Source organism: Kickxella alabastrina, assembly GCF_025024165.1.
Source record: "Kickxella alabastrina strain RSA 675 chromosome Unknown BX661scaffold_1, whole genome shotgun sequence".
NCBI lineage: Eukaryota > Fungi > Kickxellomycota > Kickxellomycetes > Kickxellales > Kickxellaceae > Kickxella > Kickxella alabastrina.
Genome location: NW_026251472.1, coordinates 482,210 through 509,148, shown reverse-complemented (window position 1 = coordinate 509,148; position 26,939 = coordinate 482,210). Strand labels below are relative to the sequence as shown.

The window sequence follows — 26,939 nt, the reverse complement described above, 5'->3', positions numbered from 1 at the left end:
CAACTCGATTGTGATTTGCTGGATAGTCCGCTATTATCATATCACCAAACGGCGTGATCAGCTCGGATATTGCCATGCTTAATTTTCTAATTTTTTTGCTATCTCGCTCACCCACACGCTTTATCGCTTGAAGCTGGCAAACGAGGGAAGTGTTCGAATTAATAGAGCGTGAAAAAATAACGCTTTTTTGGGCGCGGGCTTGCTGTGAAATGTGGAGGACCCGTACCAGAATTCGAGTTTTTTTATTATCTATTTTTCCACTTTGCTTTTCCTTGCAATTAACAAACTCATAATTTACTCTTTCTTTCCTTCACACGATTGAATAAAGGTGAGGATTCGAGAATTTATTTTATATTGAACCAGCCCTCGGAGCGCAAAATCGACTATACTTCCGTGCTTTGGATTCAGCGGGAATTAGCAGCGCAATAAATAAGGACGCAGCTTGGGCCTCTTTATCTGTCGAGTACATGGCGTGCATTGGACCCCACACATCAACAACAACAACTAATCTTTCTCCCGCCTCTGATTCATTTGAATATGTAGTAGAAAGGACAACAATTCCGTGGATATATAAAAATGTTTGCTCGCTCGGCTATCGCTACCCGTTCCGCGGCCCCCGCCCTGAAGTAAGTTCCGGAATTCAAGCCCTTGACCGCATGTCTAGGAAAGCGCTGATAGGCTTGCATATGCTCTACATGTATGCTCACAAATTCATAAACTGTTTCCTATTTATTATTACTTACATAGTGTTATCGGCCAGACCCGTAACATGGCTACGCTCAAGGAGATCCAGAACCGTCTGAAGTCGATCACCAACATCTCCAAGATCACGGCGTCAATGAAGATGATTGCCTCGACCAAGGTCACTCGCGCCCAGCGTGCGATGAAGGTTGCCCGCATTTATGGCAATGTCTCGTGCGACTTTATCGAGCAGGCCGAGGTGAAGAAGGCCGACGGCGCCAAGGAGCTCGTTGTTGTCGTCTCTTCGGACAAGGGTCTGTGCAGTGGTATCCACTCGTCGCTCTCGCGTCACACCCGCAAGTACCTTGCCGATTACCCCGAGGCCCCCGTTGCCATTATCGGCGACAAGGCCAAATCCCAGATTCAGCGTGTGTTCGCCCAGAACATGACGTACAGCTTCAACCAGATCGGATCGACCATCCCGGCCTTTGACGAGACCTCAGCCATCGCCAGCGTTATCATTAGCGACAAGTCGATCGAGTTCGACAACATCAAGCTTGTGTACAACAAGTTTGCCAGCGCCATTGCCTTTGAGACCAGCGAGATTGAGTGCTTCCCTGCCAGCCAGATTGTTGAGGCGCCCGGCTTCAAGTCCTACGAGGTGCAGGAGGAGATCCTCGAGAACCTGAACGAGTTCCTGTTCGCCAACAACCTGCACTGGGCGCTGGTCGAGGGCCACGCCGCTGAGATGGCTGCTAAGCGCACTGCCATGGAGAATGCCACCAAGAACGCCGGCGACATCATCCAGAGACTTACCCTGCAGTACAACCGTGGTCGCCAGACTGTCATTACCAACGAGCTCATTGAGATCATTACTGGTGCTTCTGCTCTCTAAATTCATTTTACTCGCCCTTTTCACCTCCACACCTACTTTTTCTGCTCTAAACACTCTGCCTTTGTCTCTCTCTCTCTTGGTCCTTGTGCTCGGGGGCATTGTTTTGTTTTGGCCTAGACCTTTTTTTCTTCAAGAGCAAGTCGCAGTTAACATAAACAAAAGAGAATCCAAAGTTTTAGTATTTGTATTTACAACTGGCAGTCACACATTTCCTGTATCATATGCGCGAAATGATCCAATGATCTGATACTGGCCAGACGTGATGGTGATGGTGGTGCTAACAATCTGTAAGCCAGTATGAGAAGCGAAACAAAAAAGAAATAATTCGAACATGTCCGCGTGCCTTCCAAAGCAACCACCCCATTTTATGTTGAAACCTAAAATGCAAACGGAGCGGCTGCACTGCGCCTCTATTTTTGAAGTCGAAAGCCCCGTGTCAAAAAAATGCAATTGAATAGGCAAATCGGCCAAGGCTCATATGCACCACAATGTGCAAGAAATAAATTCGGCCCGGCACCAGCTGCAACTAAGGCGGACACAAAAAGCAATGAGCCTTTGCTATTTTTTGTTCCCTTTATCTTGGCATTCGCCTGCAAATAATTAAGAGCAACTAGCTGGCACTTCAATTCTCATTTAAATACACTACAAAATACCGCTTTTCATTTTTTTTATCTTTTGGTTTTCAATTATTTGTACTATCCATTCAGCTTTCCCCAGTCAAGCCAAAATTCCTCCCTATTCTTTTGGCATTATTTGACATTTCAACAGACACCAGTACCAGTGTTTGTATGCCATTCTTCCCCTTTTTAGCCTGGCTTTCCGATTCTCGCTTCTCTTCCATCTGCTTTTTTCCCTTCCACTTCTATTTTTTACTACCTTTTTTTTGTTTCTACAGCCAAATAAAAAACAATTGGCAGTTCACTCTTCTTTCTTTTCTTTCTTTTCTTTCTTTTCTTTCTTTTCTTTCTCTTATATTTATTTGTTCCTTTGCATAGCGATTAATTTCTGTTCGCTCTTTATTTATCCTCGACCTTTCACTGTTATTATCGGAAAAGGGGGTATTCCTCCTTTTTTCTTTAACCTGCACCTGCAAATCACTTAAAAGGCTCCCAGTTTTAACTTTTCAGCTGCAGTCTTGTCAAACCCGGCTGCCCACTACACCTGCGATCCTTCATTATCAGACATGTCTGCTGTAAATTTTGATCAATTCAAGCTCGGTCCACGGCTCTACAGGTAAATCGAAAAAGAATGGCAGCGGAACCGAATCCTACAGCAGTGAGGCATACACACACTGTTACATTGCATTTTACTGATACCAGTGTAAATTTGTTTTTTTCATCCTTCAATCAACAATTGGTTTGTTGTAGATCCGAGCTCGTGAGATCAGTCGCCATGAGGTGTTTGGCGCTGCAGCAGTTCCCAGTTGAAAACGCGAGCTTAAGCAAAGGTACAGTTTTTTCGAAAGCAATGTCCATCTCTATTGAAAAATCAATATATCAAACGCTCAATGACCTGTTGTACAGGCCGGTGGATGAGCTATTACCGGAAACACCCCAGTGGTGACAATTTTATGATGATAATCTTCCTTTTTTACTTTTGTTGCGAGCCTGAGTCAGCTTCTGCATGTGCCCAGAAACACTAAATGCACAGTATCTACATGGCGGACTTTTTTCCATCTAATTGCGCAATGCTCAAAAGACCACGCCCACTAAACTATTATGCCTAGACATTGCTTACATCATGCACATCATGTATTCATATATGCGGGCATGTCTTTTGTGTAAATATGGGCAATATTACGACAAGTCACAAACAAACTTCCGCTCATTTTGAGCTCTTCTGCGTTTTTTCTCTAAACAAACCGCATATCCGCAGTTGCTGCAGATGACACTACAGCTGCTGATTCACACTATTGCGCGTGATGTTTTTTTCTGGGTCCTATTCTTTCGCTCATGGGATAGCGAGACGGAGTATCAGAAATCGTGCTCTCTCGGAGAAAAACATACGGCTTCCTGCATATTCGCAGACATAAGTGCATGCTGCGCCGCCAATTAATGCATTGTCGTCAATTGTTCCCGCACTATTGCTAATATTTTGAAATTGCCCGGCTGATTGTTGTCTTGACCTGTGTAGACATTGTGCGCATCATGGGCTGTGTTGTCAAGGCAACCACGGAGTACGGGGAGGACTTGGCCATGGCTGCGCTCAAAGTGTCGACGTATCTGAAGAACGTGGACACCATGACTTCGTCAACGCGTGTCAATCAGATCCTTGCAATTGTCGAAGACCTCGAAAGCAGAATACAGGGGCTCATCCGCTACGGATGGCATGTCGAACGCGAGTGGGCCACCTATGTGCAAGTTCCGGCGCCGGCGCCCGATAATTATCCGCGCAAGAGCTCATCCAGGTCCAGCGGTGTTTTCCCGTCGGGGTATCTGCGCAAGCTATACAACTGGCACGTTGTCCTGGCAAACGCAATCACCCAAATCCGCCATCGCTCGGCGGAGGTCGGCTACGGCTGCTCGCATGGCGCCAAGGAAAACAGGAAGCCCTGGGAGGCGATGGGCGTCGTGTATGGGCTCAACCCAATAACTGGAGCTCCGAGTATGTCTTGGAGAAGGCGAAGATTGAGCGAGGCAAGATAAAGCGCTCGGACTCCTGGTGGACCACGTGCCGCAGGTCACCAGCACGCAGTCGGACCGCAAGCCGAGCACGCAGGTGACGGACATCCGAGGGCGCAACCCGCTGCATTATGCGGCGCAGAACGCGGCCGATCTGCTGTGGTTCAAGCGGCTCAATTATTTCGACCAGCAGTATATCCGTGCGCAGAGCGAGGTTGTGCGCGAGCCGTCGCTGGCATGGTGGATATATTCGGCGAGTCTCCGCTGACTATCGCTGCCCGTGCGGGAAACGTCAGTGCAGTCAAGTATATCGTTGAGGAGTCTGGTATCGACTCTGCTGGAAGCTCGCTTGTGAATGCCGCGGTGATTGCATTTTCGAAGGCCACCACGAATGCCTTCCCATGATTGTCGGTCGACTGGTTGCAGCGTCTCCGGCAGACATTGCGTTTGCGATGCGGCTGTCCATGTTTTACGGATTCAACAAGTTGTTTGAGATGATTTGCGCTGTAATCCGCCGGGGGGAATCGTCCGATGTTACCGCTACCGCTGCCTCTGAAACGATCGCTGCTGCTGTGGATGTCGTGCTTAGCACTGCCATGCAAAAGACCGGCGGGTGCTCGATGTTCCATCTGGCCGCTCTAAATGACAAGCCCGAGATGGCAAAGTGCGCGCAGAGCCAGCATGTATTTCGCTCCAGGGCCTTCGACCCCCATGCCCGAGACGACACCCATCTCACGCCGCTCGACATCGCCAACTACTTTGGCTACCGTGCGTGTGCCGATGTTCTGCTGACCACCTTCCCGTCGTTTCATCCGCCCTTGGCGCTCGAGTTAAGCGTCGAGGACGAGGCGCTTCGAGTAGCGCCGTTTGTCGCCAAAAGCTATAGCGGGCTCAGCACGCCGCCTGACACGTATGCTGTGTTTGTCACCCTGGGTGCCAATGACATGCGCCGTAATAAGCACATGCCACCTCTTTCTCTGGACGCCGACGCCCTGAGCCGTGTACTTGTCGAAAACGGTATGCCGCGCTCAACCCATCTCCTCCTGCGCATCGACTCAGAGCAAGGCATGGAGATAAACTGCGCCAATGGTTGGCTCGCGGATGTAACATCCTTGCTTGAAGACCCGACCCGGTCCGAGCACACGTGGGACTCGTTGGCTTGCTTCCACACTGTGCACCCAGAGAGGTTTGTTCTCAAGCTCGAGCTGATTGCAATGGTGGACCAGGTGTTGCTGCCGCACGCCAGCGAGCAAAAGGTTGTTGCGCACGCCGCCGTGACACTGCCGCCCACCTATATTCCGAAGAACAGCGAGCGGATGCCTGGCCACTATGCACCAGTCTGCCCAGCTGGCGGGAGCTATATCAATGCGGTGTTTATCTCGGCCACGTCGGATGAAATCGTTGGCGACGCTAATATCGATGTGTTTGTATCCACGCCATACAAGAAGCAGCGGCAGAGCCAAGTGGATCAAAAGAGGCGTATTCTACTGCTGCTTCTTTTTCTTCAAATGGCGATGAGGGGGGCAAGGAAAGCGAGGCTGCCGCATCCGCTGTCAAGGAAAAGGCAAACAGCACCGCTGACGATATTCAAGCCGAAATGCTGCCTTGGTGCAAGGAAGGCCACACTGTGGTCTACGGCCACCGCGGCTCCGGTATGAACTTTGCCCCGTCTGTCACTCCACGCAAGCTACAGCTGGGTGAGAATACAGTGCTGTCCATGGATAAGGCTATCCGGGACGGCGTGTTAGCAGTCGAGTTTGACGTGCAGATGACGCGGGACATGGTCCCCGTTATCTACCACGACTGGATCGTCGCAGAAACGGGCCTGGAAATCCCAGTCAGCGCTCTGACGCTGACACAGCTCCTGGCCTGCAATCCCCGCAACCAGCCCATTACGAAATCACGCACGTGCGAGGATCTGCCGAGCGGTCTGCCGAGCGGTCTGCCTCATTGTGTGGTGCCTGGTCATGCATGCAAGCCCATGCATGTGGCCAACTCGGAGAACACAATCCAGGCGCCGTTTGCAACGCTGAAGGAGCTGTTCGAGTCGCTTCCTGAGCACGTTGGCTTTGACATCGAGGTCAAGTACCCGATGCCTGATGAGGCCGACGAGTACGGTGTATTTGTAAACTTTGAGATCAATCTGTTTGTTGACCGTATTCTCGACGTTGTCTACAGCTACATGGAGGCGCCGACCTCGGTGCAGGGTTCCGGGCTCGATTCTGCTCGTGGAAGCGGGGCCCATCGTGTTCACGTCGTTCCACCCTGACATCTGCCTGCTGCTGGCTCACAAGATCAACGGCGACATCCCAGTGATGCTGCTGACTGACGCGGGCATGTCAGCGATGGCAGATTGTCGGTGCAACAGTATCGATACGGCCGTCAGGTTCTGCAAGTGGGCTGGGCTGGCGGGTATCGTGACCCACGTGGGCCCGATCTCCCAGTCGCCGCGCGTGGCGCCTCTGGTCCGCCGCCACAGGCTAGCGCTGGCTACGTACGGGGCGTTGAATAACCAGGCCGACCATGTCAAGCAGCAGCAGGCGTATGGCGTCGACGTGGTTATTGCCGACGATGTGCGCAACGCGCAAGCGGTCATCGCACTGGCGATTAACTCTGCCGCAAGCTGAATCAATTATGTAGCATGTGTGTAACAAAGAACAGTTTGTGTTAATATATTTGGCCGTTTATTTATTCTTCACGACAAAACGAACAAAGGTAGTTTGATCTGGCCTTAGTAGTGAGCTACAAAAATAGCGCATCGCGTATCCAGAAACTGCCTGAGTCCAAGGGCAACGGGCGCTTAGCTGAGAACCTGAGGTGCGCTCGGTTCTGGCCACAGCTGCCACACACGTTGACATGGCATTCGACGCAAAGCCTTTCGCGCCATTCTGCAAACTTGCCCCAACCGTATGAGTTTTTGCCACGCACCGAGGGCCGAGAAAACGCCAAAGCGATTTCAAAACGACAACAGAAACCCGCCGATGTGCGGACTTGGATTTGCGAATCTGGGCCTTGATTATTATTTTGGGGGCAATTTTTTTATTACGCTTGATCGCACCGCGATTCGCTTGAGATAAAAAAAAGTCACATAATCCCCCCTCCCCGCCTCAATCCCAAAGTGCGGGCAAGCGACTGCCCCCGTTATCAGCAAGAAAAGACAGTCTATTGCCCTGAAGCCGTTTTCGTGCATTTCTCTTTCTTTTTTGTTTCCCAACAGTTATTTGTACTTGTTTATCAGCACTCTTACTTTTTTTGCTAAACATGTTCCCCTCCTCTCAGACTCTCAGCGGTGCCTTCAAGGGTAACCAGAAGGCCTTCGTTGCCGCCTCTCCCACCGAGAAGAAGGCTTTTGTCGCCCACTCGACCATCGAGGTCAACTCGCCCAGGGTAGGTTATTGTTTTGATTATAATGCATCTTTATCTTGGATTCTGATACGGTCACACTTTGTCGACGGTGCTTTGAGATTCGAGATTCGTAGCGCTCAATTCCGACAGGGGTAAATAATGTACCTTTCTTTATTGCTAACTTTCTCTCCTGACAACCATATTATTTTCTTGTTTTCATATAGTACTTTTACACCTGCGCTGCCGGTGGAGTCTTTGCCTGCGGTTTGACTCACTACGCCCTGACTCCTCTTGATATGCTTAAGTGCCGCATGCAGGTCAACAAGGGTCTGTACTCCGGTATTTTTGACGGCTTCAAGAAGGTCTCCGCGGCTCAGGGTATCAAGGGTCTGTACCTCGGCGGTGCACCCACTATTATTGGTTACTCGCTGCAGGGCATGAGCAAGTACGGTTTCTACGAGTACTTCAAGCACCTGTACGCCAGCTCTGTTGGTGAGGAGAATGCCGCTAAGTACAAGACCGCCCTGTACCTGTCTGCCTCCGCCTCGGCTGAGTTTATTGCCGACATTATGCTGTGCCCCATGGAGGCGCTCAAGGTCAAGATGCAAACCTCAAACACCCCCTTTGCCACCAGCTTCCTGGGTGGTGTCCGTAAGATCCACGCCGCTGAGGGTATCAACGGCTTCTATAAGGGCCTTGCTCCCCTGTGGCTGCGCCAGATCCCCTACACCATGGTGAAGTTCGCCACCTTCGAGAAGACTGTCGAGGCTATTTACAAGAACATCTTGAGCAAGCCCAAGGACCAGTATACCAAGAACGAGCAGCTCGGTGTCACCTTCGCCGCTGGTTACTTTGCCGGTATCTTCTGCGCCATTGTCTCCCACCCCGCTGATACTCTGGTTTCGAAGCTCAACAACGTCGCTAAGGCTGAGGGTGAGAGCACTGGTGCTCTCGCTGTGCGCATCCTTAAGGATCTCGGCTTTGCCGGTGTCTGGACCGGTCTTACTCCCCGTATCTTCATGATCGGTACCCTGACCGCCCTGCAGTGGTTCATCTATGACTCGTTCAAGGTCCAGACTGGTCTGCCCACCACTGGTGGTGCCGTTGCCAAGAAGGAGTAAGCATGTGGCGATGATATAAGCTTTCTTCTTTTTTGTATTTCGGTAACATATGGTAGTGGGTGTGAATGGTTTGGCGTACAAAAAATTCACTCATCACCACCACCATGTCTTTTTTTATATATTTTTCTCTATACCGTCTACCAAAAAAAAACTTTACACTCTAAAACAAGTCACTACTAGATAGTGACAAAAATATGAGTACAAAAAATGATGCCTGATTAGCAAGAAACTAGAATTTAATGCGCTGGACAAAAAACACCACACTTCGCCCAGAGAAAATAGATCCATAGGTCCACTTGTTCATTTGACAAAGCCCTATCCTGTGTTAAACAACTGACGCTATACCCTCCATGATATATCGATAAATCAATCTGTGCGCTGCCTGTGGGGATAATTAGCCGTAGTAGAGAGTGCTCTCCTTGGCTTTGCGCCCGGCTGCTACTGCTGAGTCTCTGCCAAATGATTGCACTTAATTCCATACCTCTGGCGAAAGGTGTTAATAGACTGTTAACGCACTTACCTTTACATTTAGTTAAAGGCAGTGCGTTAACACAATCTCCAAAATTGGGGGTTTGTTACAGTGTATTTGTTTGCCGTGCTGGCATGTACAAGCAGTTAGAAAAGTACAAGTTTGAACTCATTGACTTTGCTGCATTCAAGAGACAATCAAACAGAGTCTCGGATGGTGGCTTGCAATAGTCATTGTAGCATCTTGTTCTATATTAAAGGTGTACCTTTGTAGGCACATCGAAATTGAGTTTGTATAGTTGGCGATGACGCTGTTTGTGCGAACATTCAAACAACTTCTCAAACGGGGGCTTTTGGCCGATCAAAATTAAGGGAAGGCAAAATTTAATATTTGAACGAAAAGGGTATTTTTTTACCACAAATTGAAGTTAGCCACGAACCCTAGAGACAAACCTTGGTGGTGGTAGTTTTTAGGCAGAATGAAACCCACACTGCTGGGCATAAAATATATATACGCTCTGCATTATTTTCTACTTTTCATTTTACATTTCACTTTTCATTTATTTTACATTTCAACTGCAATTCAACTTTAATCACAAAGTCAATCATTACTTTACTGTTCTTCACCGAGCTTTACCCAGTTAGTATATCACATACAGCAGCCGCGCGCAGTAACTTGTCATAATGGAGTGGCAAAGCACAGTTTTTTGGAATCTGTGCATGTCAATGCTTCCCCATCGAAACACAAGAGCGCTCTTGGTTCCAGTAATATGCGTAGCGCTTTTGGTTCCGTTTTCGGCAGCGGCAACAGAGGCATCGGCTACAGCGGCAGCGGCATCGCATCGGTGAGCGACGGGCAGGTTTGGCAGTCCCCTCGGGTTATATTCTAGACAGCACATTGACCGTGACTGGGTCCTGCTTTGACGAGGACTTGCAGGACCAAGTGACCGAAAGTCTCTTGTTGTTGTCGCAGCAGCAGCACCAGTCTCATGCAGGTATCCCCACACCAACGCCAGCAGTAGAGGAGACACCTTTTGGCTCTAGTTTGTTTCTGACCCGGGCCCCGTGCGCACAGACCGCCCATTGATGAAGACGATGGAGATGAGCCACATCAGCAAAAGGCGCTGCGGCGACAAATCGGAGTGATGTTCTTGGAGCACGGGAGCGGCTCCGGAATCGTGCCGCGCAAATTTACGATCCCAGAGCCCTCAATTGTTGCCGAGGCTGGCGAGAGGCACATTGCAATTTTGCCTGCCAAGCCACACGGGGCAGTGGCCCGGGAGCAGCGGCTGATGAAGCGCGAGGGCGTGGAGAGCTCCAGGGTTGCGCTCGTCGACACGATGGTTCTGGTGACGGTTGATGGGCGCATGTACGGGATCAAAAGAAGCGACGGACCATTTTGTGGCGGCGCGAGGGCCTGCTAGATCTGGAGCACAACAATACAACAGCCGAGTCTCGGGGATGGTGTGGACAAAAGGCCGGCCGATTGCACAATCCAAATCGACCGCCAGCATGAAAGGGGCAGCGGCAGGATCCTTGCCAAAGTTAGACGCCGAGCATATTGTTGGCGATGAGGCTGACGAAGACATTGAGGACATTGACGACGAGGAGGAGTGGCTACTGGAGCAGGGCATTGACTGGCGGTCCGATCCGCAGGTGCTTCGGCAGCGACGTGAGTGGCTGCAGCGGCAAAAGGCCAAGGTCAGAGCACGGGAGAGGGCAAAGTCGGGGCAGTTCGGCCGAGACAGCAACAGCTCCTTCGGCAATTCAGGACCAGAGAATTTGCAGGATGTTTTGTACATCGCCGAGCCCGGCAGCGGCGGCGGCGCACTGTACTTGTACACGCTGGAATCGGGGCTGCACAGGCTGCCACTAACGATCCAAGATTTGGTGGACCGGTCGCCGGTGCAAGTAAACGGGGTATTGTACACAGGCACCAAGGATACGCACTTTGTGGCAGTCGACCTGAGCTCTGGGCAGCTGCTTAGCCTTTACGAAAGTGAGGGCAGCTCAGGCGCGCGCGTTCTGCTGGGCGAGAAACGCAACCGCGTGCGCATCACACCAACGACTGCAAACAGCAATGGCATACGGCAGAGTGCGTTGAATTGGGACTGGGAGCTGCATCATCGGTCGGTCGACGCGCCGGCGCTGGATGCTGAGATTGATGCGCTGCTCGTGGAGCTGGGTGACGCTGCGGAGACGCTGAGCGGTGCACGCGGGCCAGCCAAGTTTGTTACAACGCACGATGGCGGCTTCGTCATGGTCGAGGCACAGACCGGGATGCCGCTGTGGGCGCAGCGCTTTGACTCGCCAGTGGTTGTGCCTTTGACGTGTTCCGCATCGAAGGCGAGCGCTACGTGGCGCGGCGGCGCGACCTGGCACCGGCGCAACAGCAGGCGCGGTTCCGACGGTGGCGGCAGCGGCTGCATGAACTGGACGCCGCGCACGGCCTAGACGAGCTTCTGGCGCACAAGCAGCAGTCGCAGCAGAACCGTTGGCGTACGGGATCAGCTGGCGGAAATGCTCTGGCAGGCGCCTTCTGGGAGCGCGCGCCGCGGGAGGGCTTGGGGCGGCCACAGATGGCGTATGTGGGCAAACTGCGCGACACGCTTTTTATGCTGACTGGTGACGAGTTTCCGCTGATCGACCACGCGGCGCTAACGTCCTCGCTGCTGCTGGCGCTGGGCCAGGCGCGCGGCAATAGGGCACGGTACCCGGCGCTGCTAGACGCCGCGTGGTGGGATCGTTGGGCGTTTCTGACGAAAGACGCTGTGGTGCTGCGCGTGCTGCATGATGCACGCTCACATTGGTTGGCGGACTCTTCAGGAAGCAGTGCGCTGGCTGTGCCTCTGGAAGGCCGCTTTGAGCAGCTGGCGGCTGTTATTGAGCGGCACCACATGGAAGCAGCCGTGGCAGCGGCCGCCGAGGCCGAGCAGCTTGACGCGCGCGGTGACATTGTGGGTGTGCACGCTATTGGCTGGGCGCCTGATCTTGAGCAGCAAAGGGAGATTGGCGGCGCCGATGAGACGCCAGAACTCCCCGACGAGGGCAGCAGCGATGACGAGGCGCAAAAAACGCTTGCAGACGACGACTGGCCCTGGTGGCGCTATGTCGGCCACTACACCACGCGTGTGGCGGCGTTCATCGGGTACGCTGTGACATTTGCCGTCGTGGCCATGTTTGGAGGAGCGCTGTATCTGCTACGGCCGCGCACAAAGCGCCGCGCACGCATGTGGATCGATGCAGCCGGCGACGATCCCGCGGCACCGGGCAGGCGCGCGAGGCTGCGCATCTCGTGGGCCGTCATGCACCGCATGTGGGCGACGCTCAAGGAGGAATGGCGTCTGGCCGTCGACGACGCCTGGCGCAACCCTAATGCGGCCGCTGTGCTGCGGCGCACGGGCGTGCAGCGGCGGGCGAGCAGCGAGGCACTACTGATCTCCGTGGAGGCTGCTCCGAACACGGAGCCAAAGGCCGCGGCCGAAGAGGACTCTGGTGCTGATGCAATTGAGAACGAGCCCAGTGCGCGCAGCAGCAGAAGCAGCAGAAGCAGCAGCGGCGGTCTGGGCCTCCAACTGCCCGACGACAGCGACCACTCGACGTCCCTCGACCGCCTGCTGGCAGGCTCGGGTGCCGGCACGCCGCGGCGCAACTCGACGGGCACACGGCCGATGACGCCAATGACGCCGCTGAAGCTGGCCGGTGCAATCACGCTGACTGACCATGTGTTGGGCTATGGCAGCCACGGCACGATCGTTTACCGTGGCATGTTCCAGGCCGCGCTGTGGCAGTCAAGCGGCTGCTGCTGGACTTTTATGACGTGGCCGACCACGAGGTGCAGGTCCTACAGGAGAGCGACTCGCACCCCAATGTCATCCGCTACTTCTGCACCGAGCGCCAAGACCACTTTATGTACATTGCACTAGAGCTGTGCTGCGGGTCGCTTGCCGATGCCACCATGCGCGCCCCCAAGGCGCAGCTGGCCACACAGCTGCTGGCACATATGCCCAAAATGCACGTGCTGCGCCAGCTTGCGCGCGGTCTGCACCATCTGCATGCTTTGAAGCTGGTGCACCGCGATATCAAGCCGCAGAAATCCTTGTGGCGCCGCCACCGCACCGCCGTCGTAAGAGCCGCTCGGCCGCCGACCCTATCCTAGGCTTTGGCGACGCGTCTGACTATGTGGCTGGCGCCGGCGCTCCGCGCGTGCTGATCAGCGACTTTGGCTTGTCGCGCATTCTGGACGACGACGAAAGCTCATTTGCCAACACCTTCACCATGCACGCCATGCCCGCCCGCACGCCGCCGCGCCGGGCGCATTTCCGCTGGGCATGATCGGTGGCTTTGGGGGCGGCACCGTTGGCTGGCGCGCACCCGAGTGCTTTGACTCGCCTGACGCGCGCTTTTCCCGCCGCCGCCGCCGCCGACTCTGACCAGCCGTCATGGCCTCATTGCGCCCTAACGCGCAGCCGCCCTGCGACGAGCCCAGCCCCTACGTGAGCCGCGGAACCAAGTCGCGACTGCATCATCTAGCTATGCTCACCCAGCAGCAGCAGCTTGACGCCTCTGCTGAAGAGCCCGACAGCACGGGAACCAACCCAGCCACTGGCAGCAACATAGCCTTGCCCAGTGGGTCGCGCCGCCGCATGACTCGCGCTGTAGATATTTTCTCGATGGGCTGCGTCTTTTACTATGTGCTGTCCGACGGCGACCACCCCTTTGGCGACCGCCTGAGCCGCGAGCAGCACATCCTGGCAGGCACCCCCGACCTGCGGGCCCTGGAATCGAGCGGCATTCCGTCGTCCATAGAGGCTGTCGACCTGATTGCTCATATGGTGTCGCGCCAGGAGCGCGATCGCCCGAGCGCTGCCAGCGTCCTTGTGCACCCGTACTTCTGGGACGCGACCCAGCGCCTGGCTTTTATCCAAGATGTATCAGACTGTCTGGAGGCCGAGGCGAGGCTGATCAAGGCTGCCCGGGAGGATCTCCCCGAGCCCTCTCCTCCATTGCTATTGGCGAAGAAGCCCAAGGGCGCAGCCGCAAAGAAGAAGGGCAATGCCAGCGGTGCGCAGCAGGCAGAGGCGCCGGCTTCGGCGCCCGCTGGGTCTCATGCCATATCGAACGAGTCCATCGAGGACATTATTGCGCGGCTGCCCGTCGAACAGGCTGCTGCTGTGCGTCGCGCTATCACCCTGCTGGACATTTTCGAGCAGAACAGCGAGTTTGTCATGGAGGGCGCGCCGCAGCGGCCGAGCACCGATGATGATGGATTCCAGGTTGTCGGAATGCCGCACTCCCGCGCGCTCGACTCCATGACCGACGCTGTCAGCAACAAGTCCGGCGTAAGGCTACCGAGGCGTGTGCTGTGGGACCGCCGGCTGGATCCGCACCTGCGCCGTGATTTGGGCAAGTTTCGCAAGTACGATGGGTCTCGTTTGCGCGACTTGTTACGCATTATTCGCAACAAAAAGAACCACTACCAGGACATGCCTATGCCCCTGAGAGAGACCCTGGGCGACATCCCCGATGGTTACTTGCATTATTTTGACTCTCGCTTTCCATATCTTTTGCTGCACTGCTATTACTTTGTACTTGAGGATGACAGTCTGAGAACGGCGACCGTATTCAGGCCCTACTTCAGACCACCCTCTTCTCACTTTAGTTGACCTGTTTTTTTTACTTCTCGTTGCTAGTAAAAAAATACACGCACAATTTTAATGGCACTAAATTCTGAGGTCATCACTAAGCCGGTTAGCACAGATTTGACGAACCGGACTGATGGCAATATTCTATGCAAGAGTTGAATTGTCTCTTTTTAATTGCAATTGCTGTCCAAATCCTGAATCCCTCTTGTTGCCACACACATTCTTCTATTTTTTATTCACCCTTCTTTTGTTTATTAAATTTCCACTTCGCATCCTCACTCTCATCCTCACCCTCATCCCTTTGTTCATCCCGAAATGAATTACAATAGGCAAAACAACCCTGACTACAACATCGTGGTCGACGTTGACGACGATGAGCCGGCACTCGAATTCCAGGACTTTGCGACCACCAATCCACACACAGGCCGCCTGAACAACAACTCGTCGGGCTCTGCTCCGCCACCACCGCCATACCAGGCCCCTGGAGCCACATCTGCGGCAGCCGCCGGGTCGCACTCCATTTGGCACACGGAATACTGGACGCAATACTTCAACGTGGACTCGCAGGACGTCGTGCAGCGGAGCTATTTGGCGGTCATCCCCAAGGACTCGTTCCTCGATGTCTACAACGCCAACCCGGATCTCTGGGGCACCTTCTGGATCCCAACGTCTGTCATATTTATTATCTTTGTCACCGCCTCTCTGTCACAAAGCATAGCTGCGGCCCTGGCGGGCAAGCCACACCAGTATGACTTTACAATGCTGAGCTTTGCGACCTTCACCATTTACATTTATATCCTGTCTGTGGGCGCGTTTGTCTACGGAGCGACAAAGTATTTCGGCAGCCAGCCCGGTCTTTTGGAATGCCTCAGCGTCTACGGCTATGCAATGACCGTCTGGATTCCCATTTCCGTCCTGTGTGTCCTGCCTTGGGATTGGTTCAGGTGGGCTATGGTTGCCGTTGGGTTTGTATCCTCGGGTGCCTTCATCATGCGCTCTGTTAACCAGATTGTCGGCAGGTCTGGCGGCAAGCTTCACAAGGCTATTATCCCGCTGATCCTGATCGCTCACGCGTTGCTTGTCATCGTATTCAAGTTCAAGTTCTTCAGCTACTCGGTCGACACCGCCGCGCCTGGTGCTGGAAGTCCCACCACTCCAGCTCCGGCTCCCGTCCCCACTTGATCCAAAATTGCAAGTCTTTTTTTTACTCACTTGCATTCATCCTTTTCAACAACAAAAAATAAATGGCAAGGTCAACATAAACGCAACATACATCGGAATTTTAATTTAGAAAATATCCACTTTTTTCAATTAAGAAGTTAAGAAAAAACTGTTTACTTCTTGGCCTGAGCCTTGAGGACCTTCTTGACGATCTTCTGCTCCTCAATGAGGAAGGCACGCACAATACGGGTACGGACGCAAGTGCTGCAGCGGGAACCACCGTAGGCACGGGACACGGTCTTCTGGCTCTTGTTAAGACGGGCGTACTCGCGGGGACGCAGAGCGGGGATACCGGCAAGGGTGACGCCGCAGTCACCGCAACGGGGACCCTTAGCGGGCTTCTTCACATGAAGAAGACGCAGGTTGCCTCCGGGCGTCTTGCTGATACGGACCCGGTTGGACTTGGTGTTGTACGAAAGACGACGTCTGTAGGTAACACGCTGAACCATCTTTTAATAAGCTACTCTCCGTGTCGAATACCAAGATTAACGTAGCCAAATAAACACCGGGGAATAAGCCGCGTAAGGTTTTTGTAAAAAAAACAAAAAACAGGTTTGTTTTGTTTTGTTTCATCGGGTATGAGTGAATGTGAGTTCAAACGCAAATAAGGAGGAATTGTCGAGTAAAACACAACCACCGTTAGTTTACACCATAGAATCAAGCAACCGCGTTACGAAATCCAACGAATCCAAGAAAAAACCGCCATAAATTCGTTCCCAATCCAGAATCAAAATAACGGCCGCATCCAAAATTCCAAATTCAAGCAATTCCAATTTCGTTTCGTTCCGTAAAAAGCCGTATCCATCGTTCCAACCACAATAACCACCGCGCGTAGCCATACAAATAATAAAAAATAATATAGTTTGGTTAGTAAAAGGTGAATTTTCAATGTCTCCTTCGAGTCGCATCCGCGTCTCTGCCTGCTTCCTAGCACGCCGCATCCATTCCTCGTCGCGGTCGAATCCATCATTGATAAAACGTACCCAGAAAATTTATTCTTAAAAAGAAGGGGGAAAATAATTCGTGCTTGTAAGGGGAAAAAGGCTGAATCTATAGCTCTAGCGATTGCTCCAGCGTGGAATAACAACTGGAAATCCACTGTAATTCGACTTTTGGCAAGTACAGTGTAAAAAAATCGAATTGTTGCTTTTTTCCTACACTTATCGAAATCGTGAGGTACATGCGGGTAACATCCGAATTTTGGTGGCTCGGCTCGGCGAGTTGATTGGCTGATATTTATATATCGTATTTTTTCTACACTTTTTGCCACCTGCTGTTCAGACCGATTTGCAAATGAATTGTTCAATTTGCTTGAATTTTGTGTGTACTTGCGAAAAATAAGAGACAAATAAAAAACTACCGCGCGCGTGTAGCGCTCACTTTCTAGTGCGGCCACGGCGCAGGTAGAACTCAAATGACAGAGCGTGGAACTCTGGGGGGAAGGGCGACGGCACCTCGGTGACGTTGGGCCTGGTCACCGGCTCGCGCAGGAAGACAGTCGAGCAAGTGTTGTAGTTGACCTCAAGATAGTCCGGGATGAACATCCAGGCTGCTGGTAGGACTGCGGAACAAAGTCCAGCTCCTTTGCGCCATTGGCCGGGGCCTTCAGCGTGACGACAGCCTCGGGATCAACAGCAATGACATCGCCATCCTGGACAGTGTGGCTGGGGAACGGCAGCTTCTTTCCGTTGAGCTTGACCTTCCCGTGGATAATCATCTGGCGAGCCATCCAGATCGACGACGCAAAGTGGCTCCTGAAAACAATAAAGTCCAGCCTCCTCTCCATGCACGCATACATCAGAGACGCCGTGTTAGGGTGATTCGGCTTGTCATTGAGCTTCATGTTGAGCGTCGGCAGCTGTGGCTTGAACATCCTCAGCCATTGCTTCTCCGTGATGTTAGCATCGTGGTAGCCTCGTGTGTCGCGCTTGGCTTCCACATGTGCTGGAACAGCGTCCGCTGCTTCATCGTGAAGAGACGCTTTTTTGTTGCCAGCTGGTACAAGTTGCGCGGATTCCACGACATTGAGATCAGCTGCCGTGACAGTTTGAGCTGTTTTTCCGATTTGCGCGGCATTTGTGTGTGTGTATGTGTGAATTTATTTCTATGATTGAGCAAGCAAAGAACGAAACAGAACGAAACAAAAAACGAAAAAGGCTCTATTAATTAGTCGAAATTCGAATTCGGGCACAAGAAAGTTTATCTTTTCACAAAAAAAAGGTGCGCGCGCCGCCATTTCTGCACGGATCGTGATCATGCACAAAAATCACAAAGCTTGATCAGCCAGCTAAATGAGGTCCATTTTTTTGCTGTTCTCAAACTGCTTTGATGATGTGACCTCGACCGCTGAACAAATGTGCACCCTCATCATTGATGGCAAACTCAAGTTGCAACTGGCGTGGTTTCTCCTTTGAATGATGCAGCCCACCCACCTAAAGAAACAGTGCCCAAAATCAGACGGCGCTTTTGGAATAAAGATATTGCGGCAGACTTAAACATGTGTGGCATCATCTTCAACCGCTTCACTGAGGGATTGAAGATTCTGCTCGGTTCACTCGATCAGCGACAAAAGATGCTTGGGACGAATATGCGCAGAGTTTAGCCTATGCCTATTGTCTGCCATCAGATGGGCAAGAGCCCAAGTGGTGCAGAATTGAGGATGCGGCTCAGTAGCTAATTATTTTTTCATCATTTTTTTCATATTCCAGTGGTGTTAACGCCCCATTTATTCTCAAAGCAACTTGGAATAAAGATGATGGCTTTTGTTTGAGTAAAGGGAAAATGCTATATTATTTATTTCTGCTGCTTGGCCTCATTTCGAATTTAGTACGCTACGTCTTCTCTTTTTTGATTACACTTCTTGTTCGCAAGCCGCAAAAGCAAACCATTGCAGCAGCAGCATGGCATCAACAGTTACCCTTCCACTCGCGCCGCTCGGCATGGGCCCCGAAACGGGCAACGCAGTTATTATCCACGCCGCAATAAGCCCGCCTCGCAGCCTCATTTTGTATAGAGCTGGACAAGCCTACTCGGCATACCACCGGCGCAGACAGAACAACAGCACGGAAGCAGACGACTACGAGCAGCACATTCTGCCTCAGGACCTGGCCAGGACAAAGGTTGAAAGCGAAGTTGACATTCCTGAGGCCCTGGCTCTAGACGAAGTTACAAAGGATCTGCTGGATTTGGATCCCGCCGAGTGGAAAAGCAGGATCACTACCTCGTTTTAGGACTGTCATCGCTGCGGTACAAGGCGACACAAGCCCAGATCAAAAAGGCTCATCAGATGCGCGCTCTGCAGTTTCATCCCGACAAGTCCGCATCCACGGGTAACTCTCACAACGAGACATTTTTTAAGTGCGTGCAGCGAGCCTACGAGCTGCTGACCGATCCCGTGCGCCGCCCCCAGTTTGACTCTGTTGATCCAACCATCTCCGACGACATCCCCAAGGCCCGGTTGGGCAGTTCGGGACAGGACTTCTTTTCCACCTATGGTCCCGTATTTGAGCGCGAGGGCCGGTTTTCCAAAAAACAGCCTGTGCCGATGCTGGGAGACATGGATGCGCCGCGCGAAGAGATGGAGGCGTTCTACCGCTTCTGGACGCAGTTTGACTCATGGAGGTCCTACGAGTATCTGGACAAGGAAAACGACCAGCTGGAGAACCGCGAGGAAAAGAGATGGCACGAGAAGAAGAACAAGACCGAGCGGACGCGGCTGAAGAAGGAGGACACAAAGAGGGTGTCGACTCTAGTGCAGCAGGCCATGAGTGCTGACCCGCGCATCGGCAAGTACAAGGCAATGGAGCGCCTTGAAAAGGATAAGAAGCGTCTTGCGAGAGAGGCCGCTGTCAAGAAAGCAGAGTCCGAGCGGCTGTGTGCTGAGGAAGAGAAGAGGAAGCAAGACCTCCAGCGGGCCGAGCAAGAGGCACAGGTCGCTGCTGAGGAGCGGCTTCGGCGCGAAAAAATAAAAAAGGAGTATCGGTTGATTAAGCGGTCAGTGCGCGAAGCCGCCAAGCATTACAACTACCTTCTTGACGCAAACAGCTCAACGCCGGCTGCACTGGCACGGAGGTCGGCTGAGCTCGACTTGCTGCTGGAGAACATTTCACAGGACGAAGCTCTCAAGCTGCAATCTGTCTTTACAAGCGGCGCCCATGATCAAGCGCAAATTATTGCTGCCATGGTCGAGGCCATTTCGGGCGTGATTGAAAAGACGCCTGCTGTTGCGTCGAGCTTCACCTCGTTCACTCGTGGGGCAGACATTGCCGCCCGCGTCAAGCAGGAGAAGCGGAAGGAGGCGGATAAGGCGCAACTGCCAGCAAAGACGCAGCGCGAATGGACGGCCAAGGAGCTCGAGCTGCTGATCAAGGCAACAAACAAGTTTCCCGGCGGAACCATCGACCGCTGGGAGACTGTCAGCGCATGGATGGCGCAGCACGGCGGATTTACTCAGCGCACGGAGGAGGAGCTGCTGCAGAAAACGTCCGATCTGCGCAAGGGCGCCAAGTCCGGCAGTGGGTCGATGGTCAGGGAGCTACAAAGCAAGAAGCTCCACAACGACGACCAAAACATGAAAAATGAGGCTTCCGTGCGCTATGACGGCCCGTCAGAAGCAGCGATAGCAACAGCGACGCCCGCTGCAGCTTTGCCTGTGTCATCTCAGCCTGCGATCAAGGAGCCAACAAAGAGCAAAGCTGTTGCAAAGGTTGAGCGGCCCTGGTCGTCTGAAGAGCAAACACAGCTTGAGAAAGCACTCCGGGAATACCCCCCATCGTACAAGGAGACTGATCGCTGGGACAAGATTGCAGATGGAGTCGCTGGCGCACAAAGAAGGAGTGCAAGCTGCGAGTCAAGTTTTTGGCTGAGCAGGTACGCAGTAAGAAGGCGGGGGCAACGGCAGCCAATTGAGTGTCAAGTGTTGACTGGGGAGTTCTTGCACGTGATTCACCCATTTATGTCTCTCTATGCCTGCTATTTTAGAGACGAGTGTTAAGCTAAATGCAATATTTCGCCGATCTTTTCACAATAAATTTTTTTTGCTTTTTTTGGTTCAACGTTTGTAAACTTGTTTGGTATTTTTATCCTTTTTTAAAAAAAACAAATAGCAAAATGGCACCCACGCAGCTGGCACCGACGATTATCAAGGAAAGCGACCATGTTATTCTCCGCATGCCCAGCAACAATTCGAAGGCAGTGTGCATCAAGGCCAACACGACCATCAGTCTGGGAAAGTTTGGCAGCTTTAAGGCCAATGAACTGATTGGCAAGACCTTTGGCCACACGTACGAGATCGAGAAGGGCGGATCAATTCGGCCCCACAAGCAGTCTGGATTTGACGATGCAGACATCACCGAGGCCAACAACAAGGAGATCAACGACAATCCCAAGTCGCAAAAGCTCAGCTTCGAAGACATTGAAATACTCAAGCAGAAGAGCATGACCGGTGACGTTACCGCGCAGGAAATCATTGCAACGCTGACAGAAAACAACGAGTCCTTTGCAATGAAGACCGAGTTTTCCAAATCCAAGTACATCAAGCGCAAGCAGAAGAAGTTTATGAAGAGCTTTGTCCCTCTGGAGACCAACGTGTACAACGTCTGCGACTTTTTCTTTCAGTCGAACCCGATGAAGATCCGCGGTATCCGTACGGACACCCTCTCACAGGTGCTCAGTTTGGTCAATGTGTATAGCTCTGCGCGTATCATGGCCGTTGATGATGGCCAGGGTATGATCGTCGCGTCTCTGCTTTCACGGATCTCCGAAGGTGGATCTGTCTTTGGCATTCACGACGGCGATGTGCACAGCTACGACATTCTGCGGTACATGAACTTTTCGAACGAGAGCAGGGACCGGCTGCAGACGCTGTCCTGGTCGAAGCTCAACCACACCATGGAGCCGTTCACAGAGGAGCTGCGCGAGGGCTTTACGGAGCAGGATGTGCTTGGGCGCGAGCGCCGCATGCGCGGCCACGCCAAGCTCTCGGAGACGCTGGAAAACCTCAATCGTGGCGAGTTTGACGCGTTGGTCATTTCAAGCAACTACAAGGCCAAGTCGGTTGTGGAGAAGCTTGTTCCCTATTTGGGAGGTTCGAGGATGCTGGTCATCTACGACCAGAGCAAGGAGGCGCTCGTTGAGACGTTTGCATGGCTGCGCGACTCTCCGGATTTCCTCAACGTGCAGCTGACTGAGAGCTGGCTGCGTGAGTACCAGGTTCTGCCTAGCCGCACGCACCCGCTTATGAACACATCGGGTGGCGGTGGATACATTTTGAGCGCAATCCACCTTGCCCCGGCAGCTGTACCTACGCCTGCCCCGGTTTCGGCTCCTGCTCCAGCAGCCACAGATGCTGCCAACAGCAACTAAACTAAAATTTAGACGAGATAGCATCAGCTTTTTAATAAATGATACCACCAGCCAACAATAAATACAATTGATTGTATATCATATTTGTGGTTAAAAGTGGGCATGTTGACCATTGAACTGAACTGAACTTGATTGAGGTAAATTGAAATGAATTGTCATAATATAAAACAGACTATACGGCCATGTTGTCACCCGCTTCCACATCAGACTAGTCATTCTTAATTAAAATACGGGCCCTTATTATGATGGACATGTCCTTGGTTGCCTTCTGGTTTGTTGCCATGAAGCAGCGTGTGTGCCTTTTAAATACCAGATGAGTTCAATAGGTTGAAATTGACCGGCATTGCTGCTGCTGCTGCTTACTGCTAGGCTCGCTTGTGAACAAACCCTGAGACATCAGAGTTATCCTGGTCAGAGTCACCACATATCTAGTTGATCAAACCATGATATGTATTGGAAATGAACAAAGTCACAAAGTCACAAATACGACCACGAACATCGCTTGGTTATATTGAAAGCAAACTATTTAAAAAACGAAAACACAAAGTAGCACATTATCCATGCTTGAACGCACCATTTTGACTCTAGGCTTGCAGCTGCTGCCTGTTCGTTATTCAAATCGACACATTAAACTCTATTTCCTATGCGCTCAATATCCTCGATGCCCAGAATGCCAGATATGTGCTTGTTTCCAATTGCGCTGACAACAGCGCTGGCCACCACCTCGCGACAAAGTGCCGGGCTGGCAGCCTTTGCAAGAGGTGTGCTCTTGAGCAAACATCCGACAGGCGTCCGGTGGAATACGGCATTGAAAGCGCGAACTCCAGCGGCAATCGGAATCGTGATCGGGCGTGCCTGCGAATAAATAAACCCGGGACGCAAAATGATCGGGCGCATGCGATCAGAATGTTCAATCAGATCGTTCTCCACCTGGCGCTTCGTGGAAATGTACCGCGAGTCGAGAAAAGGAAGCACGTCACTGGCCGAAATATAGGCAAAGGCTTCGACACCCGGCACCTCTCTGGCAGCACGCGCCACAGAGAGAGCCGTGTCGCGGTTGGCCATCTCGTACGTAATAGTATGCTCCTGCTCCTGCTGATGTGCTGTGGCAGGGTTGCTGTTGCCGCCGCAGCCCATGTTTATAAACTTCTTGTAGCTATTCTCCATTAGCACGCCGACGGAGTGCACAACAGCAGTACACCCGACCAGGTGCTCTTGGAAGGTTTCAGGCTTAAGCGCGTCGCCCTTGATCCATTGGATGCCGGTGTTTGCTGTCGAAACCGAGCTTGGTGATGTTGATCTGGTGGGCGCTCCATGGCGGCTGAGACTGAGCACCTCCCAGCCTCGTGCCAGTGCGCTGTGGCAGATCGCCTGCCCGATAAAGCCGGTTCCGCCCACGACAAACAGTCTATGTACAGGTGCACTCATACTTTCAAAAGCAGCAGTTACAATATTGTAAAGTTTATTGGAAGAAATTAATGATTTTTGAAGAGCAGAAGAGCAGAAAACAGAAAAAAATGAAAAGCGGAGAAATTCGTGGCTTTTTTGTTAGAGCAGTTGGCAGATGAGTGCAACGTCAAATCAAGCGATTTGAGCGTGGGCTTAAATACGAACCGTGTCATCGTCGTCGTCGATTTACTCTCGCTTCTTTTGTTATTTTCTTTTGTTATTCTAATACCGAATTTCTATTTTGTTTGTCTGTTGCTCTCGCATTTAAATGACCGGTACATCTAATTCGCCAATCACGGTCGCCTCGGCGCCAGGCAAGGTCCTCATTGTAGGCGGCTACCTCGTGCTGGACCGCAACTACAGCGGTCTGGTGGTTGGCACCGACGCATGCCTGTATGCAGCGGTGCAAACACAGGCTGTGGACGTGGCCAACGGGCCATACACCCTAGGTGACCATAAAATAAACATTTCTGTACTGTCCCCCCAGTTCCAGTCGGCGTGGTGGAAGTACTCGTTCGATAACAAGGACAACTCGCTGACCCAGTATGCCAGTGCTGACAATGGCGAAAACCCCTTTGTTCAGGTGGTTATCCGAGTCGTCATGGGACTGGTCAACCAACTCGCTCCGGGAAAACTCCAGGAGCTGCTGTCCGCTGCCCATCCAGCTCTCTGTCGTCGTCGTTGTCATCGCCAAAGCGTGTGGGCCTGAAGATCGTTCTTTCCGCAGACAATGACTTTTACTCGCAGCGCGAGACACTGGAGAAGATGGGATTGAGCTTGGGGGCAGAGTCGCTGAAAAAGCTTCCGCGCATGTGCGAGACCGGAACCACGCTGAGGGGAGTGCACAAGACAGGCCTGGGCAGCTCGGCAGCAATGGTGACATCGCTAGTGGCGGCCATCCTAGTACACTTTGGCATTATCGAGCAGGCCGATCTCCAGCCAGGCCAGGCCGGGTCGGGCAAGCGCGGGCGCAGCCAGCAGCTTATTCACAACGTTGCCCAGTACACGCACTGTCTGGCACAAGGCAAAGTCGGGTCGGGATTTGATGTCTCGGCGGCCGTCTACGGATCACATGTCTACCGCCGGTTCTCACCGGATGTCCTGGACTCTGCTATGGGTGAAAACATCGGTATCGACGGGATTGAGCAGGCAACATCTCCGGAGAACCCCGGGTGGAACAGCGACGTGACTCCAGTGTCAATCCCGCCGCGTTTTATTCTCCGGTTGGCTGATGTCGATGCGGGAAGCAACACGCCCAGCATGGTCAGAAAAGTGATTCAGTACCAAAAGAGCAGCCCGCGGGAGGCCACGGCTCTGTGGAGCGCGCTTGATGTCGCTAACACCAACATCCGCACCCTTTGGGACCATCTCACTGCCGCCGCCCACACCGATAGCGCCGACTACAACCTGGCAGTTGACTGGTGCGCCACGCACAAGAGCTCCGAGTGGAAAAACGCGCCCAAATTTGCCGAAAGCCCATCGCACCAGTTGCTGGTCGAACTCGTTGAGGGAATTCTGCGCGTGCGGGCACTGCAGAGACAGCTCGGGGACAATGCGCAGGTTCCTATTGAGCCCCTCGAGCAGACTAAGCTGTTGGATGCCTGCATGGAGGTCCCTGGTGTTTGCATGGCCGCCGTGCCTGGCGCTGGCGGCTACGATGCTATATTCTGCATCACGCTGGGCGAGGCCGCGAGCAGTGCCGTTGCTGAACTGTGGTTAAGCTGGACAGAGATGAGCGTCGGGCCCCTACTCGCCAACCAGGCATCCAGCGGTGTACGCACTCTGGACCCGGAACTGTACCCGGAGATCATTTCGCAGCTGTAGATTGATTTTAAAGAAAAATTGTAGAGCAATATGTTCACTTCCTTTCGTATTCTACTTAATTGCATTTAACAAGAACAAATACCTATATATTGTTCTATTACTCTTCGTCTTCCTCCTCAACACCTCCCTTCATCACGTTGGCCATCGCAGCCTTGGAAATATCGCACTTTTCGATCAAAATGTCTAGCGCCTGGCTGACAAGCTTTTCAGGGGAAATGGCGCCCGTCGACTCAATGTTGAAGATAAAGTGGTCGCGCACACGAGTAAGACGCACCTTGCCTTCGAACTGCTTGTGACGCAAAACCTCACGGCTTACAGTGTCCTTGCGGGCATTGACAACCTTGGCCTTCTTCACGCCGCCCTCCTCCACAATCTCAACAACGCCCGGCGGGAAGCAATCGCGGAACAACTCTGCGTCCTCGCCGGTAATGTCCTCGAGAATCTGGATGTCCGGCAGCAGCCTGTAGGAGGCTGTGGCCACCGGAGAGTACTTTGCATGGTCCCTGCCGACACCCTTGTCGCAGTGCAGCTCGCAGCTAATCTCCTGTCCTGGGCGCAGCTTGGTAATGAGAATGTTGTCGTGGATGGGCCTGATCGGATCCATCGCGAACCTTTCCTCCTGATCACCCTTGGGCTCCCAGATCAACTGATTGCTGTACACTGAGCTGTTTATGTACTGCACTTTGGGATCCTTCTCGTCGGCCGATGCATTGGGGTTGTGTGTGCACTTGACCTCGAGCTTGAACACCACCGTGTTCACGTCCGTGGGCGATTCCTCTGGCCGCTTCCATTGGAACTGGTCCGGATCGGCCTTGATCGGAATCAGACCCAGGCGGTGTGCTAGTACCTCGTCTTGCACAATGCCCGTGTTGTTGACCATGTACACCTTTTCAATGGCCATTGTCGGGATCTCAGCAATCAGAATGCGGCGCAGAGCGTTGGCGATAGACGCATCGACGCCAATCAGGTCAAACTCAATGTCTGTGGGTGTCACGTAGATGATCTTGAGGTCAAATGACTCCTTGAACCCGCTCAGAGTAAAAGGAATCTGCTGTCCGTCGAAGCTCAAGGGGAAATCTGCCCCCGAGATATTGTCCACGCGGTCTTCCAAAATAATAACGCGATTGCGGTCTGCCAGCGCCATTTTGTTTAATAGGCCCTTTAAAAGTATAACGAAAGTCTAAAATGTTAGAGTTTGAGTTTAAGTGTGTGCGCGTGTGTGTGAATTGGTTAACAACAGCAGCAACAAGAAATAAAAAATCGATTTTGAAAGTTGAATTTTGGAAAGAAGAAAGCGAAAAAAATT

General features: G+C 52.4%; 12 protein-coding genes across 12 annotated transcripts; 8 read left to right on the top strand and 4 right to left on the bottom strand.

Moving 5' to 3' along the window:
• The first annotated feature begins 449 nt into the window (after window positions 1-449).
• Window positions 450-1,798, top strand: BX661DRAFT_2171 (ATP synthase F1, gamma subunit). Its single transcript, XM_051538772.1, has 2 exons — window positions 450-626; window positions 748-1,798. The coding sequence occupies exons 1-2, from the start codon at window positions 577-579 to the stop codon at window positions 1,574-1,576; spliced, it is 879 nt and encodes a 292-aa protein (XP_051394985.1). The 5' UTR covers window positions 450-576; the 3' UTR covers window positions 1,577-1,798.
• Window positions 1,799-2,759: 961 nt separating this feature from the next.
• BX661DRAFT_167833 (Glycerophosphoryl diester phosphodiesterase family-domain-containing protein) lies at window positions 2,760-6,466 on the top strand (the record flags this gene model as incomplete). The annotated part of the gene is made up of 6 exons (XM_051533368.1): window positions 2,760-2,809; window positions 2,944-3,023; window positions 3,710-4,180; window positions 4,256-4,522; window positions 4,579-5,660; window positions 5,756-6,466. The coding sequence occupies 6 exons, from the start codon at window positions 2,760-2,762 to the stop codon at window positions 6,464-6,466; spliced, it is 2,661 nt and encodes an 886-aa protein (XP_051394984.1).
• A 928-nt stretch (window positions 6,467-7,394) lies between these two features.
• On the top strand, window positions 7,395-8,882 carry BX661DRAFT_175131 (mitochondrial phosphate carrier protein). The gene is made up of 2 exons (XM_051534005.1): window positions 7,395-7,584; window positions 7,767-8,882. The coding sequence occupies exons 1-2, from the start codon at window positions 7,459-7,461 to the stop codon at window positions 8,661-8,663; spliced, it is 1,023 nt and encodes a 340-aa protein (XP_051394983.1). The 5' UTR covers window positions 7,395-7,458; the 3' UTR covers window positions 8,664-8,882.
• Window positions 8,883-10,260: 1,378 nt separating this feature from the next.
• On the top strand, window positions 10,261-11,753 carry BX661DRAFT_2118 (uncharacterized protein). Its single transcript, XM_051538731.1, has one exon. It carries the CDS (start codon window positions 10,491-10,493, stop codon window positions 11,583-11,585), a length of 1,095 nt encoding a protein of 364 aa, XP_051394982.1. The 5' UTR covers window positions 10,261-10,490; the 3' UTR covers window positions 11,586-11,753.
• A 1,820-nt stretch (window positions 11,754-13,573) lies between these two features.
• On the top strand, window positions 13,574-14,797 carry BX661DRAFT_195220 (ribonuclease 2-5A-domain-containing protein; the record flags this gene model as incomplete). The annotated part of the gene is made up of 1 exon (XM_051537925.1): window positions 13,574-14,797. The coding sequence occupies one exon, from the start codon at window positions 13,574-13,576 to the stop codon at window positions 14,795-14,797; it is 1,224 nt and encodes a 407-aa protein (XP_051394981.1).
• Window positions 14,798-15,046: 249 nt separating this feature from the next.
• On the top strand, window positions 15,047-16,046 carry BX661DRAFT_175128 (uncharacterized protein). The gene has a single exon (XM_051534004.1). The coding sequence runs from the start codon at window positions 15,092-15,094 to the stop codon at window positions 15,956-15,958; it is 867 nt and encodes a 288-aa protein (XP_051394980.1). The 5' UTR covers window positions 15,047-15,091; the 3' UTR covers window positions 15,959-16,046.
• Window positions 16,047-16,110: 64 nt separating this feature from the next.
• On the bottom strand, window positions 16,111-16,446 carry BX661DRAFT_138794 (60S ribosomal protein L34-B; the record flags this gene model as incomplete). Its single annotated transcript, XM_051532747.1, has 1 exon — window positions 16,111-16,446. One exon carries the CDS (start codon window positions 16,444-16,446, stop codon window positions 16,111-16,113), a length of 336 nt encoding a protein of 111 aa, XP_051394979.1.
• A 640-nt stretch (window positions 16,447-17,086) lies between these two features.
• On the bottom strand, window positions 17,087-18,184 carry BX661DRAFT_175125 (uncharacterized protein). Its single transcript, XM_051534003.1, has 3 exons — window positions 17,977-18,184; window positions 17,568-17,929; window positions 17,087-17,517 (listed from the first exon to the last, which is right to left on the bottom strand). The coding sequence occupies exons 1-3, from the start codon at window positions 18,071-18,073 to the stop codon at window positions 17,374-17,376; spliced, it is 603 nt and encodes a 200-aa protein (XP_051394978.1). The 5' UTR covers window positions 18,074-18,184; the 3' UTR covers window positions 17,087-17,373.
• Window positions 18,185-21,019: 2,835 nt separating this feature from the next.
• On the top strand, window positions 21,020-22,505 carry BX661DRAFT_175122 (Gcd10p family-domain-containing protein). The gene has a single exon (XM_051534002.1). It carries the CDS (start codon window positions 21,107-21,109, stop codon window positions 22,358-22,360), a length of 1,254 nt encoding a protein of 417 aa, XP_051394977.1. The 5' UTR covers window positions 21,020-21,106; the 3' UTR covers window positions 22,361-22,505.
• Window positions 22,506-22,839: 334 nt separating this feature from the next.
• On the bottom strand, window positions 22,840-23,864 carry BX661DRAFT_175121 (uncharacterized protein). The gene has a single exon (XM_051534001.1). It carries the CDS (start codon window positions 23,786-23,788, stop codon window positions 22,988-22,990), a length of 801 nt encoding a protein of 266 aa, XP_051394976.1. The 5' UTR covers window positions 23,789-23,864; the 3' UTR covers window positions 22,840-22,987.
• A 152-nt stretch (window positions 23,865-24,016) lies between these two features.
• On the top strand, window positions 24,017-25,670 carry BX661DRAFT_175120 (ribosomal protein S5 domain 2-type protein). The gene is given in 2 exon segments (XM_051534000.1): window positions 24,017-24,457; window positions 24,475-25,670. The coding sequence occupies 2 exon segments, from the start codon at window positions 24,078-24,080 to the stop codon at window positions 25,631-25,633; spliced, it is 1,539 nt and encodes a 512-aa protein (XP_051394975.1). The 5' UTR covers window positions 24,017-24,077; the 3' UTR covers window positions 25,634-25,670.
• BX661DRAFT_175119 (DNA-directed RNA polymerase) lies at window positions 25,671-26,936 on the bottom strand. Its single transcript, XM_051533999.1, has one exon. The coding sequence runs from the start codon at window positions 26,775-26,777 to the stop codon at window positions 25,731-25,733; it is 1,047 nt and encodes a 348-aa protein (XP_051394974.1). The 5' UTR covers window positions 26,778-26,936; the 3' UTR covers window positions 25,671-25,730.
• Between the last annotated feature and the right edge of the window lie 3 nt (window positions 26,937-26,939).

Coding starts and splice junctions, on each gene's coding strand:
- BX661DRAFT_2171 (XM_051538772.1), top strand. CDS start 577: ATGTTTGCTCGCTCGGCTATCGCTACCCGTTCCGCGGCCCCCGCCCTG. Junction 627..747: donor TCCGCGGCCCCCGCCCTGAA/GTAAGTTCCGGA, acceptor TTACTTACATAG/TGTTATCGGCCAGACCCGTA.
- BX661DRAFT_175131 (XM_051534005.1), top strand. CDS start 7,459: ATGTTCCCCTCCTCTCAGACTCTCAGCGGTGCCTTCAAGGGTAACCAG. Junction 7,585..7,766: donor TCGAGGTCAACTCGCCCAGG/GTAGGTTATTGT, acceptor GTTTTCATATAG/TACTTTTACACCTGCGCTGC.
- BX661DRAFT_2118 (XM_051538731.1), top strand. CDS start 10,491: ATGGGCGCATGTACGGGATCAAAAGAAGCGACGGACCATTTTGTGGCG.
- BX661DRAFT_175128 (XM_051534004.1), top strand. CDS start 15,092: ATGAATTACAATAGGCAAAACAACCCTGACTACAACATCGTGGTCGAC.
- BX661DRAFT_175125 (XM_051534003.1), bottom strand. CDS start 18,073: ATGCCGCGCAAATCGGAAAAACAGCTCAAACTGTCACGGCAGCTGATC. Junction 17,930..17,976: donor CCAGCTGGCAACAAAAAAGC/GTCTCTTCACGA, acceptor CACATGTGGAAG/CCAAGCGCGACACACGAGGC. Junction 17,518..17,567: donor GCGCAAAGGAGCTGGACTTT/GTTCCGCAGTCC, acceptor GACTATCTTGAG/GTCAACTACAACACTTGCTC.
- BX661DRAFT_175122 (XM_051534002.1), top strand. CDS start 21,107: ATGGCACCCACGCAGCTGGCACCGACGATTATCAAGGAAAGCGACCAT.
- BX661DRAFT_175121 (XM_051534001.1), bottom strand. CDS start 23,788: ATGAGTGCACCTGTACATAGACTGTTTGTCGTGGGCGGAACCGGCTTT.
- BX661DRAFT_175120 (XM_051534000.1), top strand. CDS start 24,078: ATGACCGGTACATCTAATTCGCCAATCACGGTCGCCTCGGCGCCAGGC.
- BX661DRAFT_175119 (XM_051533999.1), bottom strand. CDS start 26,777: ATGGCGCTGGCAGACCGCAATCGCGTTATTATTTTGGAAGACCGCGTG.